Here is a 17,778-nt window from a genome sequence, read left to right on the forward strand (position 1 = left end):
TTTTATTTCCAGGCAGATTTGTTGAGCATCTAGGCATGAAGGAAAAACATTTATAATTATGTGGTCATCCAAGTCTAGAGCAAGAGTCAATAAACTTTTTCTATAAAAAGCCAAATGAAAGATATTTTAGGCTTGGGGTGCCTGAGTGGCTCAATTGGTTAAGCATCTGACTGTTGATGTCAGCTCAGGTCATGATCCTGCAGTTCCTGAGGTCAGGCTCTGTGCAGACAGTGTGGAGCCTGGTTGGGATTCTCTCTCTCCCTCTCTCTGTGCCCCTCCCCACCCCCCTTCTATCTCTCTCTGGAAATAAATAAACATTTATTTTAAAAAAAGAAAACACTTGGGGCGGCTGGGTAGCTCGGTTGGTTAAGTGTCCGACTTCAGCTCAGGTCATGATCTGGCAGTTCATGGGTTTGAGCCCCATATCGGGCTCTGTGCTGACAGCTCAGAGCCTAGAGCCTGTTTCAGATTCTGTGTCTCCTTCTCTCTACTCTCCACTCGCGCTCTGTCTCTCTCTCTCTCTCTCTCTCTCTCTCAAAAATAAACATTAAAAAAATGACAAAAAAGAAAAGAAAAACTGATGGTTACCACAGGGGAGATGGGTGGGGGGCTGGGTGAAATAGATGATGGGGATTAAAGAGTACACTTATACAATAATAATAATAACAGAGAAATTTTAAAAGACCTAATACAGGAAGAGATATACTATGCTTATGGATCAGAAAACATTATGTTGTTAATTATCAATTACCCTCAAATTGATTGATGGATTTAATATAAAACCAATTGGGCACCTGGGTGGCTCAGTCGGTTGAGTGTCCAACTTCGACTCAGATCATGATCTTGCGGTCTGTGAGTTCGAGCCCTGCATCAGGCTCTGTGCTGACAGCTCAGAGCCTGGAGCCTGCTTCAGATTCGGTGTCTCCCTCTCTCTCTGCCCCTCCCCCATTCATGCTCTCTCTCTCTCTCTCTCTCTCTCTCTCTCTCTCTCTGTCAAAAATAAATAAACATCAAAAAATTTTTCTTAACCAATCAAAATCCCACCAGGCTTCCTTGGAAAAATGGAAGATCTGGGACTCGTGGATGGTGCAGTCAATTGAACAGCTGACTCTTGATCTTGGCTCAGGTAATGATCTCACAGCTTGTGAGTTCCAGCTCCCCACATCGGGCTCTGCATTGATGGCGTGAGGCCTGCTTGGGATTCTGTCTCTCCTTCTCTCTGCCCCTCACCTGCTTGTGCTCTCTCTTTCTCCAAATAAATAAACTTTAAAAATTAAAAAAAAAAAAAAAAAGAAATGGAAGAGCTAATCTTAAATTGTATGGGAATCAAAGGACCTAGATTTTTTTTAATTTTTTAATATTTATTTATTTTTGAGAGAGAGAAAGACAGAGCATGAACAGGGGAGGGTCAGAGAGAGAGGGAGACACAGAATCTGAAGCAGGCTCCAGGCTCTCAGCTGTCAGCACAGAGCCCAACGCGGGACTCGAACCCACAAACTATGAGATCATGACCTGAGCCAAAGTCGGATACTTAACTAACTGAGCCACCCAGGTGCCCCAAGGACCTAGAATTTTAAGTGGTTCAAAACAACTTGAAAAAGAAGAATAAAGGACTTACATGACCTAATTTCAAGATTCATAAAACTACAGTAAATAAAAACATATAGTATTGGCACATAGATCAATGAGCAAAATAGAAGGTCCAGAAATAAATTCATATATATAAGGTCAATTGACTAATAACAAAGATGTTAAGGCAATTCAATGGAGAAAATATATTCTTTTCAAAAAATAATATTGGAATAATCTGATAGCAATATGTGAAAAATATGAACCTCAACCCTTACCTGATGCCATGTACAAAAATTAACTCAAAATGAAACAGAGACCTAAACATAAGAGCTAAAACTTTAGAACTTCAAGAATAAAATATAAGAGAAATTCTTACTGACTTTAGGTTTGGACTTGATCAAAATAAAAAAAATATATACATTTGCTCTTTAAAAGACACTGTTACAAAAATAAAAAAGATAAGCCATACATTGGGAAACAATAATTGCAAAACATATAATCTGCAAAGGACTTGTATTTAGACTACATAAAGAACACAACTTAATAAACAGACAATCAATTTAAAAATAGGACTGGGACAAAAAGAATGAAATCTTGCCGTTTGCAACTACGTGGATGGAACTAGATAGAGGGTATTATGCTAAGCAAAATTAGTCAGAGAAAGACAAATATCATATGATTTCATTCATGTAAGGAATTTAAGATACAAAACAAATGAACATAATGGAAGGGAAGCAAAAATAATATAAAAACTGGGAGGGGGACAAAACATAAGAGACTCCTAAATACAGAGAACAAATAGAGGGTCTGAGGGGTTGTGGGAGGGGGGATGGGCTAAATGGGTAAGGGGCATTAAGGAACCTACTCCTGGAATCATTATTGTACTATATGCTAACTAACTTGGATGCAAATTTAAAAAAAAATAAATTTTTAAAAAATTTTTAAAAAATAAAAATGGGATTTTTTCTTTACTGAAGAAGACATATGGATGACAAATGAGCACATGAAAAGATGCTCAACATTATTAGTCACTAGAAAAGTATGCATTAAAATTGTTAGGAAGGCTAAAAGTTGTTTTTTTTTTTTAATGTTTATTTTTGAGAGAGAGAGGGAGAGAGAGACAGAGAGACAGAGTGTGAGCAGGTGAGGGGCAGAGAGAGAGAGAGAGAAGACATAGGATCTGAAGCAGGCTTCAGGCTCTGAGCTATCAACACAGAGGCCAACACGGGGCTTGAACTCATGAACTATAAGATCATAGATCATGACCTGAGACGAAGTCAGATGCCTAACCAACTGAGCCACCCAAGCACCAGGAAGGCTAAAAGTTTAAAAGACTGACAATACTTAATGTTGGTGAAGATGTAGAGAAACTGGAACTCTCTCATACACTGCTGATAAAGGTAATATTAGGCAACACTTTAGAAAATAGTATTTTCTTAAAACAGTATACACGCACTTGCTATATGATCCAGCCATTCCACTCCTAGGTATTTACCCAAGAGAAATGAAAGCATATGTCCACACAATTACGCAAGAATGGTCATAGCAGCTTTATGTACAATAAGCAAAAATAGGAAACAACCCAAATACAATAGGTGAATGGATAACAAATTGTGGTATCCATGTAATTAAACTTACTAAACAATTAAACGTAACAAACATGTTGCATGCAATAACACGAAGCAATCTCAAAATACTTATGCTGAGTGAAAGAAGTCAGACAACAAATACAGCATGAGTCCATTTATGTCGTCCAATTATATACAATTTAAAATTCCACTACAATTTACTCTATATAAAGGACACAAAAATGCTGATTCAAAGGGGTACATGCACCCCAATATTTATAGCAGCACTATCAACAATAACCAAATTATGGAAGGAGCCCAAATGTTCATGGACTGATGAATGGATAAAGAAGATATGGTATATGCATACAATGGAATCTTACTCAGCAATCAAAAAGCATGAAATCTTGCTATTTGCAACGATGTGGATGGAACAAGGATGTATTATGCTAAGTGAAATAAGTCAGTCAGAGAAAGACAAATATATGATATCACTCATTTGTGGAATTTAAGAGGAAACAGATAAAAACAGGAAGGAAAAATAAGATAAAAGGAGAGAGGGAGGCAAACCATAAGAGATTCTTAAATACAGAGAATAAACCAAGGGTTGCTTGAAGGGAGGTGGGGGGGGATATGCTAATTAGGTGACGAGCATTAAGGAGGGCACTTGTTGGGAGGAGCACTGGGTGTCACATGTAAGTGATGAATCACTGGGTTCTACTCCTGAAACCAATACTACAAGGTATGTTAACTAACTTGAATTTAAAGAAATTTTTAAAAATAACAAATACATAAATATATAAATACTGTATTGTGTATAACTGTGTAATCATATACAATAGAGAATTCTAGAAAATGACAACTAACCTATAGCAGAGAAATGTCTGGCTAGTGCTTGCCTAAGGATGAAGGGGTGGGAGGGGGAGGGGAGGAAGGGATTACAAAGGCGCATGATGAGCTGTAGGGCAATGGATATCTTCATCATCCTGATTGGGGAAAATGGTTTCATGGTGAATTCATATGTCAAAACTCATCAAATTGCGCTCTTTACATACATGCAGTTTACATCATTTATATCTCAACAGAGCGTAAGAAAATGCAGTGTATAGCAAGGTGATCCTATGTTTTCGTCTGTGAAACATACAAAAACGAAACAGAATGATAGGGTTTTGATCTGAGGATGGCAAATTACACCCAGATATCTGACTCTTCAGTTCACCCCAATCTTTCATCCTAGGTCCCCAAGGAAATAGTAAGATAAGATTTTAAAAAGGAATCCAAAAGGGGAATCACTGAGGCTACAGCAAGAACCCATCCAATTTTCAGAGTTAATTTAGTTAACAGTACTTCCTTAATAGTTTTGTTTGATCACTAATTTTCCTCAAATCATTGGTGGCCACAACTGGGTATCTGTAGTAGAAGGAGGAGGTGGCATCAGGCACAGAATTCCATCCTCTCTGTCTTCCTTTTGGGGTCCATCAGGGGAGTCCTCAAAGACCCTACTCTATGGCTCCTCCATGTGTGATAAGAACTGACCTGCATTGGTAGTTTAATGTCTTTATTCATAATGTAGGTGTACGTTAACAGTTACTGAAATTGAGAAGATCAAAGGAATCTAAACGCCAGGGAGACATCCAGGTGTGCAAAGGGGGAGATGCTGAGAGGATCTAGAAGGAGCAAGGAGGGAGTGGCTGGCCCGGCAGGTCTGGGGGATTCTCTTACCCTATCAGTCTTTCCTGCCCCTCCTTCTTTTCCTCTTTGTTCCTTTCTCCCTCCAAAATAAGGTTTCTGAGCTCTTCCTCTTCATAGTTATCTCAGAGAATAATTGATGAGCCTGTCCTCTTGCCTTTGTAGCTCGGTTTGCTCTATAGTCTTCAACAACATGCACTTTTGGGGTCCTTCTTCAGCTACTCCTCCCCCACCCCTGTGGCCCCTGCTGTCCAGAGTTCATGGAGTTTATTCACAAGTAGAACCCTAGCACTTCTTTTATACATGGTAGGCTGTTTGTTATGCAGATACTTTTTCACTTCAGTTTTTCATTTCATTTAAAAAGTAATAGGGGCGCCTGGGTGGCGCAGTCGGTTAAGCGTCCGACTTCAGCCAGGTCACGATCTCGCGGTCCGTGAGTTCGAGCCCCGCGTCGGGCTCTGGGCTGATGGCTCGGAGCCTGGAGCCTGTTTCCGATTCTGTGTCTCCCTCTCTCTCTGCCCCTCCCCCGTTCCTGCTCTGTCTCCCTCTGTCCCAAAAATAAATAAACGTAAAAAAAAAAAAAAAAAAAAGATATATTACTTAAAAAAAAATTTTTTTTTTCAACGTTTATTTATTTTTGGGACAGAGGGAGACAGAGCAGGAACGGGGGAGGGGCAGAGAGAGAGGGAGACACAGAATCGGAAACAGGCTCCAGGCTCCGAGCCATCAGCCCAGAGCCCGACGCGGGGCTCGAACTCACGGACCGCGAGATCGTGACCTGGCTGAAGTCGGACGCTTAACCGACTGCGCCACCCAGGCGCCCCTAAAGTAATATATCTTAAAGGCAGAGGTGAAGACCAGTGGAAATAAGTCCTCACATATATGGTCAAACGATTTATTGACAAGGGTGCCAAAACCATTCAATAGGGAAAGGACAGTCTTCAATAAATGGTGCTGGGGAAACTGGACATCCACATGCAACGGGATGAAGTTGGACCCTTACTCAACAGTATATACAAAAACTAACTCAAAATGGGTCGAAGACCTAAATATAAGAATTAAAACTATAAAATCCTTAGAGTAAAACACAGGACTTCAGGACATGGATTTGGTGATGATTTCTCAGATATGAAACCAAAGACACAGGCAACAACATCAAAAATAGACAAATTAGACTTCATGAAAATTCAAAATTTTTGTGCATCAGAAGACACCATTAACAGAGTAAAAAGGCAACACACAGGGTGGGAGAAAATATTTGCAAATCATCTATTTGATAAGGGATTAATACTCAGAATGTATAGAGAACTAAAACTCAACAACAAATAATCAATTCAAAAATGGACAAAAAATTTGAATAGACATTGCTCCAATGAAGATATACAAATGGCCAATAAGCATATGAAAGATGCTCAACGTCACAAATCATTAGAGCAATGCAAATCAAAACTATGATGAGATACCACCTATACCCATTGTGTTGGCTACTCAAAAACAAAGACAAAAACAAAAACAAAACCAGAAAATGACAAGTGTTGATGAGAATGTAGAGAAACTGGAACCCTCTTGCATGGTTTTTAGGAATGTAAAATGGTGCAGCTGCTATGGAAAACAGCATGGCTGATCCTCAAAATATTAAAAATAGAATTACCACATGATCTGGCAATCCCATATGTGGCTATCTATGCCAAAGAATTAAAAGCAGTATTTTTACCACCCATGTTCATAGCAGTATTGTTCACAATAGCTAAGATGTGGAAGTAACCCAAGGTCTATCAAGATCTGAATAAATAAGCAAAATGTGGTATATTCATACAATAGAATGTTTTTCCGCCTTAAAAAAAAAAATCCTGTCACATACTACAACAAGGATGAACCTTGAGAACATGCTAAGTGGAATAAGACAGTCACAAAAGGGTAAATATTGTAGGGTTCCACTTATATGAGGTATCTAAATGCTTAGAAACAGAGCAGTGGTTGCCATGGGCTGAGGGGAGAGGGAATGGTGAGTTAATGTCTAATGAGTACAAAGTTGCAGTTTTACAAGATGAAAAGAGTTCTGGAGATGGATGGTGGTAATACTTGCACATTATGAATGTATTTAACAACACTTAACGTACACTTAAAAATGGTTAAGATGGTAAATTTTATGTTGTATGTTTTCTCCCACAAAAAAAAGAGGAAAAAAATAATATATACATGAACAAGCTAAAAATTCAATGCCAAAAAAAAATAGTTTATATAGTAAAAAAAAAGGCAATTCTCCCCTGATTTACCCACATTTACCAATGATTATATACTCTTATACATGTTATATACTCTTATATATAACCAATGGTTATGTACTCATATACTCTTTGGAGACTCAGACATCTAACACTCTGAGCACTGTCTGACTTTCTTTGCTTTGATTTAGCCCGGTGTGCTGATGTGTTTCATATCAAATTATATAAAACTTCCTCATTATTTTTACCGGTTGCACACTGACTCATTTTATGAATACATATCTATGGTTACATTGCATAAAGTTCCTAAATAGGCAAAACTAACCTTTGGTGTTAGAATTCAGAAAAAGTCACCTCGAAGGAGCAGCCGGGCAGCGACTGAGAGAGGCGGGTAGCTAGTCACGCTGTTTCTTAAACCCCACTATGGCTATACAAGAGTGTCCACATTGTAATAATTCATTAAAATGTGATTTCTGCACTTTCCTGTCTTCAGTGATGCTGTCTTCACTTTTACCAAATTTAATCTCACAGTTTAGTGGGAAAGGTAGCAGTAGAGGCAAATAACTATGGCTCAGTTTAGTAAGTGAATTTAGGATACCTTGCACAGTTGCAGCAGTAGACCCCAGTGGGTCTGGAGGCTGCCGAAGTGCAGACCCCAGCTGTCGCTAGCTGGATAGCCCCCGGCTAGTCACAGAAGTGTGAGGCCCCTCGGTTCCCACATCTGCAAAATGGGAATAAGAATGCAGCTATCTGATAGAGTTACTGCAAGGATTTAATATAATCTGTGTAACATAGGTGGAAGTGCTCCGCAAACACATAGCAGGTGTTCGAGTAATGTCAGAATTTTAAATTTTACACGGAAAAGGATCTTCCTCAGTGCTCAGTAAAGAAATGCTTTGGGTAAAATACTTAGGGCCGGCCTCCTCAAGGGCCACGCGTTCACGAAGTAGCATGGTCTCATGTGCTGCCGCTCGGAAACGAAGTCTTCCCGGACAGGCGACACTCAGCCCCTCTCTCTGCCCAGGTCCCCTTTAAAAGCGAGCCCTGACATCATTCCACCCCCTCCCCCCACGGCGCAGCCTACCTTAGAAGCGCCCCGGCAGTACTTCCGGGCGGCCTCAATTGGCTGGTCAGCACCCGGAGGCCCCTCCCCTTTGCCCGCAACCGGCCCCGGGCGTCCACCGTCAATCCGCCCAAGTGGGAGCGGTGATTGGCTGGGGGGCCCGCCCTCCAGCAAGCCCCGCGGGGCTGGCGTAGGCTGCGCGCACTAGGTGGGAGGGGCGCGGCACCGGGTTTGGAGCTGCCGTCGTCTAGGTCCGCCCGCCCGCCCTCCCGCCCGCCTGTCCCTCCTGCAGGCCCCCTGCTGGGCAGGGCCGGCCCGGCCCGGCCATGGAGTCCTACGACATAATCGCCAACCAGCCCGTGGTCATCGATAACGTGAGGCCCGGCAGTAGGGGGGAGGGCGGGAGTCCCGCCCCCGGGGGTGCACGCGGCGGCGCCAGGACCCCCTCCCCCCGCCCGTCTCCGCTAGTCTTCCGAGTGATGCCCGCCCGACACCCACTCCTGGGGCTCTCCTGTTCACCTGGCTCTGTAGCTAGGGCCATGGGGCCAGCCCCTCCACCGGCGCCGTGGAGCCCTTGCCCGAATCCTCCCAGAGCCCGGTGGGGACGTACTGGAGAGGCATGGGACCCATCTGTCTGTCTACTTGTGGTCATCGTGGGGAGTGCTGGAGTGACAGTCGAGCGGCCCAGCCAGTGCACCTGTGTCAGGCCCAGGGAGGCACCTGGACCCTTCTTGGTTGAGATGAGGGCCCCTAGTTAGGTTAGGTTAGTTTAGGACCCCAACCACTTTACCCCCTTCTCGGGCTCTGGCTGCCCCTTTTAGTGGAGGAGGAGGGAAGGCATTTGCCCTTTTGCAGAGTGCTGGACTGATCTTTCAGAGAGGGTTGGCCTGGTGACCTCTACAACAGCACTTCCCAAGGGGCTGCAATTCTAAGCAGGACCTCCAGAGTGGACAGGCCCTCTTTTCCTGAGACTGGAAAGAAGAAAAAAAAAAAATACTGGTTAAGCTCTGCCAACCATATATCCACCATCACCTGGTTGGCCCCTTGGCTACTTTGACCCTCTCCTTAAGTGCTCACTGCTCTGTGCTGAGCAGAAATTCCACAGCTAGCAGGACAGTGGAGAATTCAGGACCACTCTTTCTAGGACCCAAAGCAGTTTGGGATAATGGTTTGGAAGCTTCAGAGAAAAGTTGCCTGGCTTCCTTGTGGCCTTGTCCTTCAGCACTGGGGCTCAGCATGTTTTCAGCTGCCCTCTAAGGATTTCTGGCCTCAGAACTGTCTGATCCATGGGAAGAAAATGAAGGACAGGGATATATGGATCTGCCTCTAGCTCGGTATCTGCCTCTGCTGTGTGAGCCTTGGAGTTTTTTATAATGACTCACTCCTCTTTCTGGGATGTGTCTCCCTCCCACATGACCCCCATGTAATCCTGAATGGCTGTCTTTTTTGGAGTACCCACGTGGGCTCCTTGAGTCATAGCAGGGGGTGTTTAATAAGAAGGCTAGAACTAGGCTTGGGGGTTCCGTCCAGCAGGCTACAGGATAGACTAGGCCACTTCCTTTCTTGGTGGGCAAAGAATTCACTTAGGCTAACCAACAAGCTTAGGAGTTGAGAGGGCAACCTGCTTGGTCCCTCTGGGTTTCCAGCCCCTCCTCTGTAACATGAAAATGTTTATTTCTGCACTGCAGACCCAGAAGGTTGTAATGGAGATCTGTGGGAAGTAGGGTTGAGAGGCTGATTCCTTCATTAGGTGGGAGGTTTCTGGATGTCCGGTTCCCTTTAAGAGCGTAAGTCCAGTTTCCGTGCTGGAGCAGTGGCAGGACCAAATTCACCTGTAGTCTTTGGAGAAGACACTTGAGGGGAGGTGCCAGTTGTTGTATACACAGTGATCTTGCCGGGTGGGTCCTGTATGTGGTCCATGGCTGTTGGGGTGGGGATGACCAGGGGCTATTGAGAAAAACTACATTTAGAGGTTGCTTCTAGCCGACTTTTGGAAGTAGCTTGTGCCACTTTGGATTCCTCCTGTCTGGAGCTGGCCCTAGAGTACGCAGAGGAGCATGTACTTCATGGTTTCTCAGTCTCTGCACTGTTGACATTCTGGGCTAGATTATTCTTGGTGTGAAGGGCTGACCTGTGTATTGTAGGATGTTTAACAGCACCCCTGGCCTCTACCCACTAGATGCCAGTAGTACCTACCCCTTTCTCTCTCCTCCCCAGTCTCCAGACATTGTTAAATTGGGGGGAAGGGGTGTAAAGTCACCCCCTAGTTGTGAATCACTGGAGTACTTGTAAATGATCATGCCCTCTTGGTGGGTCTCAGACTTGCTCCCCAGGCTGCCATGATCTGGACAGCCAGCTCTACTGCAGGGCACTGCCTTCATCTGGAGGAGCACATCAGGAGCTAAACATTGTTTTTCCTTTCAGGGTTCAGGGGTGATCAAGGCTGGCTTTGCAGGAGACCAGATTCCCAAATACTGTTTCCCAAACTAGTAAGTGTTGCTCAGGCAGCAGCCCTAACCTTTTTGTTGGATTCCAGGAAGAAAACTGGCTCTGTGTCACAGCTCTTTTTGAGACCAACTCTTGCCCCCACATATAAGGGAAAACACCCTTTGTTTTGTGTTTGTGAGGCCAGTGGTGTTAAGGGCTCTGGAAGGACAAGAGAAGTGCTCTGGGCTTCCTCTTCTTTGAAGTCTGATTTTGGTCCCTCCTTGAGCCAGGGAGGGAGGAGAAGCTACCAGCATTCCCTTGGGAACAGGGTGTGGTAGCAGCAGCCAGAATGGAAGGGTGACATCTCTGGGAGAAGGACCTAACCTCAGAGGAAAAAGAGTGGGGAGTTAATGCAAAGCCACTCCTTGCTCCCAGGAAATGTTTTTTTCCAGGGCTTGTTTATTTTCCAACTGGAGAAAATAATTGGTTCCATCAAGGGGAGTCTTTCCCTGAATGGAGCAAGTGGTGGCAGGGGTAAGAGGGAGGTGAAAGCATGGAAGAAACCTGGGAGTGCTCCTTCAGCCACTCTAGTGCATTGGGAAGTTTTCCTCAGTGGGAATCTTCTCAAATCCCAGAGGTTATAGAGGGATTGGCCTAAGCGGAGGCGGTAGGGCAGGGGGGATCCTGAGGCCCCCAAAGTGGCTGGCTATACTGAGAACCCCAGGCCTGGTCAGGGGCAGGGCCAGCTTGGAGCACCCAGTAGGGCTTCAGCTTTCCTTTCTGAATTCTACCTGTGTACAATTAAAAGGCAACTTGGGTCAAATTTTGGAATTGTAGCTTATCTAGTCTTCCAAGAACTGACTCTTTATTCTGGAAGCCCTGGCAGTGGGAAGGGGCAGGATCAAATGACAGAGAGGGGTGAACAAGGGAGCCATGACCCAACTTCCTGGGACCTTGGTCTGCAGACAGTGGCAGCAGCCCTGCCCTCCTGAAATCAAGAGCGTGGGCTGAGTCATTATGGCTGCTGAATCTGACCCACTGCCAGGGCTGGACCATGAAGGGCTGAGATTCCAGAGCTCTCAGCCCTGTCTGGGAGGGAGGGGTGGGAAAAAGATACCTTTTCTTCTGACCCTGAGCATACCATCCTGCCAAGGTCTGGTCTCTAGGCCTGTGTCCCTTAGGCCTGGGTTCTGGCCTTTGCCACATGGCCACCTCTGGATACTTTAGAGTAGTTACCCTTTTGACCACAGGAGTTAGACTTTGGTTTTCCTGGACATGGACTCATCCATGCCCCCTACCCACCTTGGTGACTCTACCTGTCCTTGCAGTGTTGGGCGCCCTAAGCACATGCGAGTGATGGCTGGAGCCCTGGAGGGGGACCTCTTCATTGGACCAAAAGCAGAGGTAACACCTGTGGAGCCTGCCTTTGCCTGGGTTTGGGGCCTTCACAGTTCTGGGAGCATTGGCTGGTGATCAGAGCTGTACCTCCCAAAAGGGCATCTGTTCTCTGGGGCCATCTGCCAAGCGTCTTCCTGGGCTCTCAAGGCTCCATCTTGGAAGTACTATGAAATGGCACGATGGTTTCTGTATGGGGGAACAGACTACTTAACGCCCTGTTTTGTGGAAGTAATTTGGAAGCTATAGAGGAAAGAATTGATTAAAAAGTGACTTAAGGGACACCTGGCTGGCTCAGTCAGCATCTGACTCTTGATCTCAGAATCATGAGTTTGAGCCCCATGTTAGGCATGGAACCTGCTTAAAAAGAAAAGTGATCTAAGAGTCTGGATCACTCTGATTTGATGACTGATAGAAACAAGAACTGTGGGATCACCTCTTACTCTCCATCTGGGGTGACTTGTCTAAGTACTGCATGGCCAGTTGAGGCCCCAACAGGAGGAAGCAAGTGTAGTTTAGGAGTTTAGGTACTGGAGAACATGGTTGGGGGGGTAGGGGTGTGCCTTAGCCAAGGGTACAGATAAAGAGCTCTCAGGAGATGGGGTCAGAAGGAGCCATGCCTATGGACGAGAGAGGTCAGGTGGTGTTTGGTGAGAAGGGGCACGTTTGGTAGGAAGGGAGGACACTGAAGGGCAGGTCTGTGCGGAAGATGTGAGCAGTGGCTCCAGAGCTGGGAGGAACGGTGGGCAACAGGCAACCACAGGACAGGACAGCATGGGATTGGCCATGAGGCAGCTCCTGGTGGGGGGGAAGGAAGCTGAGCAGTGTGTGAGGAGAGAAGAGGAGAGAACATGTTGGCAGTGAGTAGAGAAGCCCAAGAAGCACAGCCAGGGGAGGAAGGTGAGGACTAGGATGGGAGGGAGCATATCACCACCCTCTCTCTCCCCTGCCCATTGAAGCTGGCTGGACTCTGAGGGCCTGAGAAGCTGCTGCTGGACAAATGAGCCTGTACTGGGTTTAGGACCCACCACTGGGCATGAGGACACCCAGTCAGCAGTAGTGGTTCTCTTCAGGGCAGATGAAAGGGCAGCTTCCAGAAAAGCAGAAAGCAGTTGCTGGAGAGCAGCCTGGTGCTCCAGCTGGCCTTCCCACCCTCCTCCGCAGGAGCACCGGGGGCTGCTGGCCATCCGCTACCCCATGGAGCACGGCGTGGTGCGAGACTGGAACGACATGGAGCGCATCTGGCAGTACGTCTACTCCAAGGATCAGCTGCAGACTTTCTCCGAGGAGGTGTGGCAGCCAGCCCCTCCCACCAGGCTCCACATTTTCTCACCTGTGCCCTCTCACTGCTCTGTTTCCTTTCTGGTTGGGTTTCCACGCTTCCTCTGCATGTTATTAGGGCCTGTTGCCACTTCATTTTGTGTATGTGGGTACACAGAGTCACTGGCTGCCAAGTCGAGTTTTCCGGAGGGAGCTGGATCTTTGGAAGAATAACTGATGGCAGATAATGGGATAGTGCTCTTGGGAAGGATAGCAGGCTACAGCTGCATGTGCTCATGGGAGGGTGTTTGGCTCTCTAAAAGATCCTTTTAGAGCCTAGCATGTTGTCTTTGCTCATGCCTAAACCCTGCCATCTCTTGTAGCATCCTGTTCTCCTAACGGAGGCTCCACTGAACCCGAGTAAGAACCGGGAGAAGGCAGCAGAGGTGTTCTTTGAGACCTTCAACGTGCCAGCCCTGTTTATCTCCATGCAGGCTGTGCTCAGCCTGTGAGTGCTCCCTAAGCCCTAGGGTCCCCTGAGTCCCCATCCTCCCTGTGGCCATCCTCCTGCTCATGTCTGACTTCCCTGTAGAAACAGCCCCATGGTAACTGTTCCTTTAGGGAGTTCCTCATGTCCCTTTTTCAGACCAGATAATGCAAATGTCCCAGGGTCCCTTCCAGGGGTGAGGAGGTCCCCATGCCTCAGTGGCTGAGGTGAAGGGATGCTGACCTGGTGACAGGTATGCAACAGGACGCACGACGGGAGTGGTTTTAGACTCAGGGGACGGGGTCACTCATGCTGTCCCCATCTACGAGGGCTTTGCCATGCCGCACTCCATCATGCGGGTGGACATTGCTGGTCGTGATGTCTCCCGCTATCTCCGGCTACTGCTGCGCAAGGAAGGAGTTGACTTTCACACCTCAGCTGAGTTTGAGGTTGTCCGGACCATCAAAGAGGTGACAGAGGGCAGGAGGGTGAAGAGGCAGGGTGGGTGGGGCAATGGGCAGTGGTGGCACCAAGGTGTGAGGTTGAGCCCTGGGTGTGGGTTTCCCAGTTGCAGCCTTCTGAGCGTTGTCCCCTGCCCACCGCAGCGAGCCTGTTACCTCTCCATCAACCCTCAGAAGGATGAGGCTCTGGAGACAGAGAAGGTGCAGTACACCTTGCCAGATGGCAGCATGCTCGATGTAAGTTGCCAGGTCTGGCCCTGGGTGGCAGCGGTGATGCTGGCATCTGGAGGAAGAAGGGGCCTGTCCCCCTCAATCTTGTGTTCCAAAGGTGGGGCCAGCGCGGTTCCGGGCCCCTGAGCTGCTGTTCCAGCCAGACCTGGTAGGTGATGAGAGTGAGGGGCTCCATGAGGTGCTAGCCTTTGCCATTCACAAGTCTGACATGGACCTTCGCCGGACACTGTTCGCCAACATCGTGCTTTCGGGTGGCTCCACACTTTTCAAAGGTACCACCATTTGGGAACTGGTGATTAAGACTTAAACTGCACCCCACTCCCTAGAACCTGGGACGTGGCCCATTTTCTGTTGGATTTTTGGTGCTCAGTTAGCATTTATTTATTTATTTGTTTGTTTATTTTAATGTTTGTTTTTGAGGGGGGTGGGGCAGGGAGAGAGGGAAACACAGAATCCGAAGCAGGCTCCAGGCTCTGAGCTGTTAGCACAGAGCCCGATTTGGGGCTCAAACCCACAAACCATGAGATCATGACCTGAGCCAAAGTCAGATGCTTAACCGACTGAGCCACCCAGATGCCCCAAGCATTTATTTTTTTAAGAGAAAGATTTAAAGTTAACTTTTATTTACTTTGTAAATAGGTGCTAAGTTTGCATAAGATCTAAAATGTGTTTGATGAAGTCTCCCTTTTCACACTGTCTTGGTCACCCTGTTCCGTCCCCTGGGAGTTACTAGTTTCTCAACTATGTGCTCAGCAGCACTGTGCATATGTAAGCAAATGTTCATTTCCCCTTGCTCCCGCTTTTATACCCATCACAACACGCTCTACAAGTTGTGCACCATGTATTTTTCATGTAGCCCCCTATCTGGAAGATCTTTCCCTGTCCATGTGAGTTCTTTCATATGGCCATGTGATAGATCACTGAATGGATGTGCCATTTACCCGTTGACCTGCTGGTGGCCTGTGAGTTCGTTGCAGTCATTTCTTTTTTTTTTTTATTTTTAAAAAAAAAATTTTTTTTTTCAACGTTTATTTATTTTTGGGACAGAGAGAGACAGAGCATGAACGGGGGCGGGGCAGAGAGAGAGGGAGACACAGAATCGGAAACAGGCTCCAGGCTCTGAGCCATCAGCCCAGAGCCTGATGCGGGGCTCGAACTCACGGACCACGAGATCGTGACCTGGCTGAAGTCGGACGCTTAACCGACTGCGCCACCCAGGCGCCCCGTTGCAGTCATTTCTAATCACAGAGGTGCTACACCCGATAACCTCATATGCTGTCATTTCATGTAATAAGAATATCCCTAAAGGAGAAGTCCTAGGAGAATTGCTGAGTCAGAGGGTGGGCATATGTACTTGTTATCTAGTAGATACTGCCAAACTCCCCCCACCCCCGAGTGCCACTTATGCCCCCACCAGTTACAGAGGAGAGTCCCCCAGCACCCTCCCAATACTGTGTGTGATCTTTGCCTCTGTGATAGGTAGAAATAGTATACATTTTCTCCTGATTTGTCATTTGCCTTTGACTTTGCTTTGGGTAGATTTGGGCTGCTGGAGTGTTGGGTGAGGAAAAGCATAAGAGCTCAGCAGCCAGGCCGAGCTATGTGACTTAGGGTTCCCTCTCATGCTACCTCTCTGAGGAAGCTGGGGCCACCTTTGGCATGGTGCTGACTCTTTTATTCCTTGGGGTGACTCACCCCCATCCTTGATCCTGGAAAGAACCACCGAAAGAGGGGCGACAGCAGCTGGGGCCGCCAGAGGTTGGAGATGGAGGTGCTAGTGGTAAGGGGGTTCAGATGTGGACTCTGGACTCAGCCAGCCTTGTGTTCACAGGCTTCGGTGACCGATTGCTAAGTGAAGTGAAGAAGCTTGCCCCAAAGGATGTCAAAATCAAGGTGAGGTTTCAGGGAACCCCATGGGGCATGGGGATACTGGGCAACCTTGACTGGGCGAGGAAAGGTCAAATGCCACCTCCAGACACCCTCTCCCAGCTCTACCCAGCCTCCTCCCTTGCCCTGTTCGGCTGCTCCCACTACTCCCAGCTGATGGACTTGCTATCTGGCCTTGGGCCCTGGGGGAAAGGCTCCCAGGGCTGAGGTGGGGGACGGGCAGTTACATTACTGCTTGTTCCCTCTAGATCTCGGCCCCTCAGGAACGGCTGTACTCCACATGGATCGGGTGAGGCGGGGTTCATGGGGAGGGCTCTGGGAGGAGACCATTGGCCCAGGCCAGGTGGAGGTGGGTGGAATTCCCTCCCAGGTACAGGAAATGGAGCTCTGAGTGCCCACAAGAGGCCGATGGCCCAGCCTTTAGGTCCACAAGAGTCTATCCCTCCCTCTTCACAGTGGCTCCATCTTGGCCTCGCTGGACACTTTTAAGAAGATGTGGGTGTCCAAAAAGGAGTATGAAGAGGATGGCTCCCGTGCTATTCATCGTAAAACCTTCTAGTGCCCAAGGAGGTGTAGCATGTTGGGAGAGTAGGAGGAAAGGCAAGTCAGAGCCCTTAACCCTTTCTGGTCTGGGCTCACATCCTAGGCCTAGGGTCCCCTGCATGCCCTGAACCCTGGGCAGGTGGGGCAGCTGCGCTTCCCTGCAGCCCTCCCCTGCACACACACACACATGCACACACGCACGCACTTACACATACATGGTAACATTTAGCTGCATGGATGGGAGTCAGGAGCTGGAATGAATATAAAAGTTGAGAAGCCCAGCTTTGGATTGTTCCAAGGGTCCCCCTTGGCAGGGCCTTGTTCTGACCCTCAGGCTGTATCCCTGAGCTCCAAGGCCATATACCCAACACCCCATTTCCTTTGACAGGATCCCTCCGAGCCAGAGTGCCTGGATGCCTGTGTACCTAGCCTTGGGGAGTGGGGTGGGGGAGGAGTGGCCAGCAGCTCCCGGCTGGTGCATCCCTGCTTCTCATGCCACATTTAGGCATCCCTTATCCTATCACATTCAGTCCTCCTGTCTTCCTGGGTGGATGCCTTGGTGTAGGCTGAGGACTGGGCTGTCTTCCATCCATCCCCAGCCAAGGGGTCTGGCCCAGGATCAGACCATTCGGAGCCAGGGCAGAGGATCATGGGGTTCGGGCGGCCACAGTTTATTGGTGGTCTCCCTTCAAAGCACTTCATTGACACTTCATTGACCCTCTCCTTTACCTTAGTACCTGGATGGGAAAGGGTTAATGGTCTTCATTTGTTGAGAGGAAGCCACTTAATCAGGAGTCAGACCTAGAGGGAGTGAGGGGGGCACATTTCCTTTTCCCATCTCTTCCACGAAAGAGGTTTTCATTGACCCTGTGGCCAGGACCCCCCACCTCCCTCTCCCAGATATGTATAATAACTTAACACAGTTGCCTGAAAATTTTTTTGTAAATCATTATAGTAATAATTATGGAAA

At 47.2% G+C, this 17,778-nt stretch overlaps 1 protein-coding gene across 2 annotated transcripts; it reads left to right on the forward strand.

Annotated features, from left to right (window-relative positions):
* The first annotated feature begins 8,342 nt into the window (after nt 1-8,342).
* ACTR1B (actin related protein 1B) lies at nt 8,343-17,778 on the forward strand. 2 transcript variants are annotated; one of them, XM_047068892.1, is made up of 11 exons: nt 8,343-8,491; nt 10,542-10,606; nt 11,873-11,948; nt 13,104-13,229; nt 13,583-13,707; nt 13,940-14,156; nt 14,292-14,384; nt 14,476-14,650; nt 16,210-16,271; nt 16,514-16,554; nt 16,722-17,778. In XM_047068892.1, the coding sequence occupies exons 1-11, from the start codon at nt 8,444-8,446 to the stop codon at nt 16,822-16,824; spliced, it is 1,131 nt and encodes a 376-aa protein (XP_046924848.1). In that variant the 5' UTR covers nt 8,343-8,443; the 3' UTR covers nt 16,825-17,778. The 2 variants fall into 2 exon arrangements, with proteins under 2 accessions (XP_046924848.1, XP_046924849.1); XM_047068893.1 differs by lacking the exon at nt 10,542-10,606 and having other exon boundaries at nt 8,405-8,491.

This window comes from Lynx rufus, unplaced genomic scaffold, assembly GCF_022079265.1.
Source record: "Lynx rufus isolate CCGP_SWC_20201006 ecotype Redwood Valley unplaced genomic scaffold, mLynRuf1.p SCAF_8, whole genome shotgun sequence".
Classification (NCBI taxonomy): Eukaryota; Metazoa; Chordata; class Mammalia; order Carnivora; family Felidae; genus Lynx; species Lynx rufus.

Coding starts and splice junctions, on each gene's coding strand:
- ACTR1B (XM_047068892.1), top strand. CDS start 8,444: ATGGAGTCCTACGACATAATCGCCAACCAGCCCGTGGTCATCGATAAC. Junction 13,230..13,582: donor TGCAGACTTTCTCCGAGGAG/GTGTGGCAGCCA, acceptor CATCTCTTGTAG/CATCCTGTTCTCCTAACGGA. Junction 13,708..13,939: donor ATGCAGGCTGTGCTCAGCCT/GTGAGTGCTCCC, acceptor ACCTGGTGACAG/GTATGCAACAGGACGCACGA.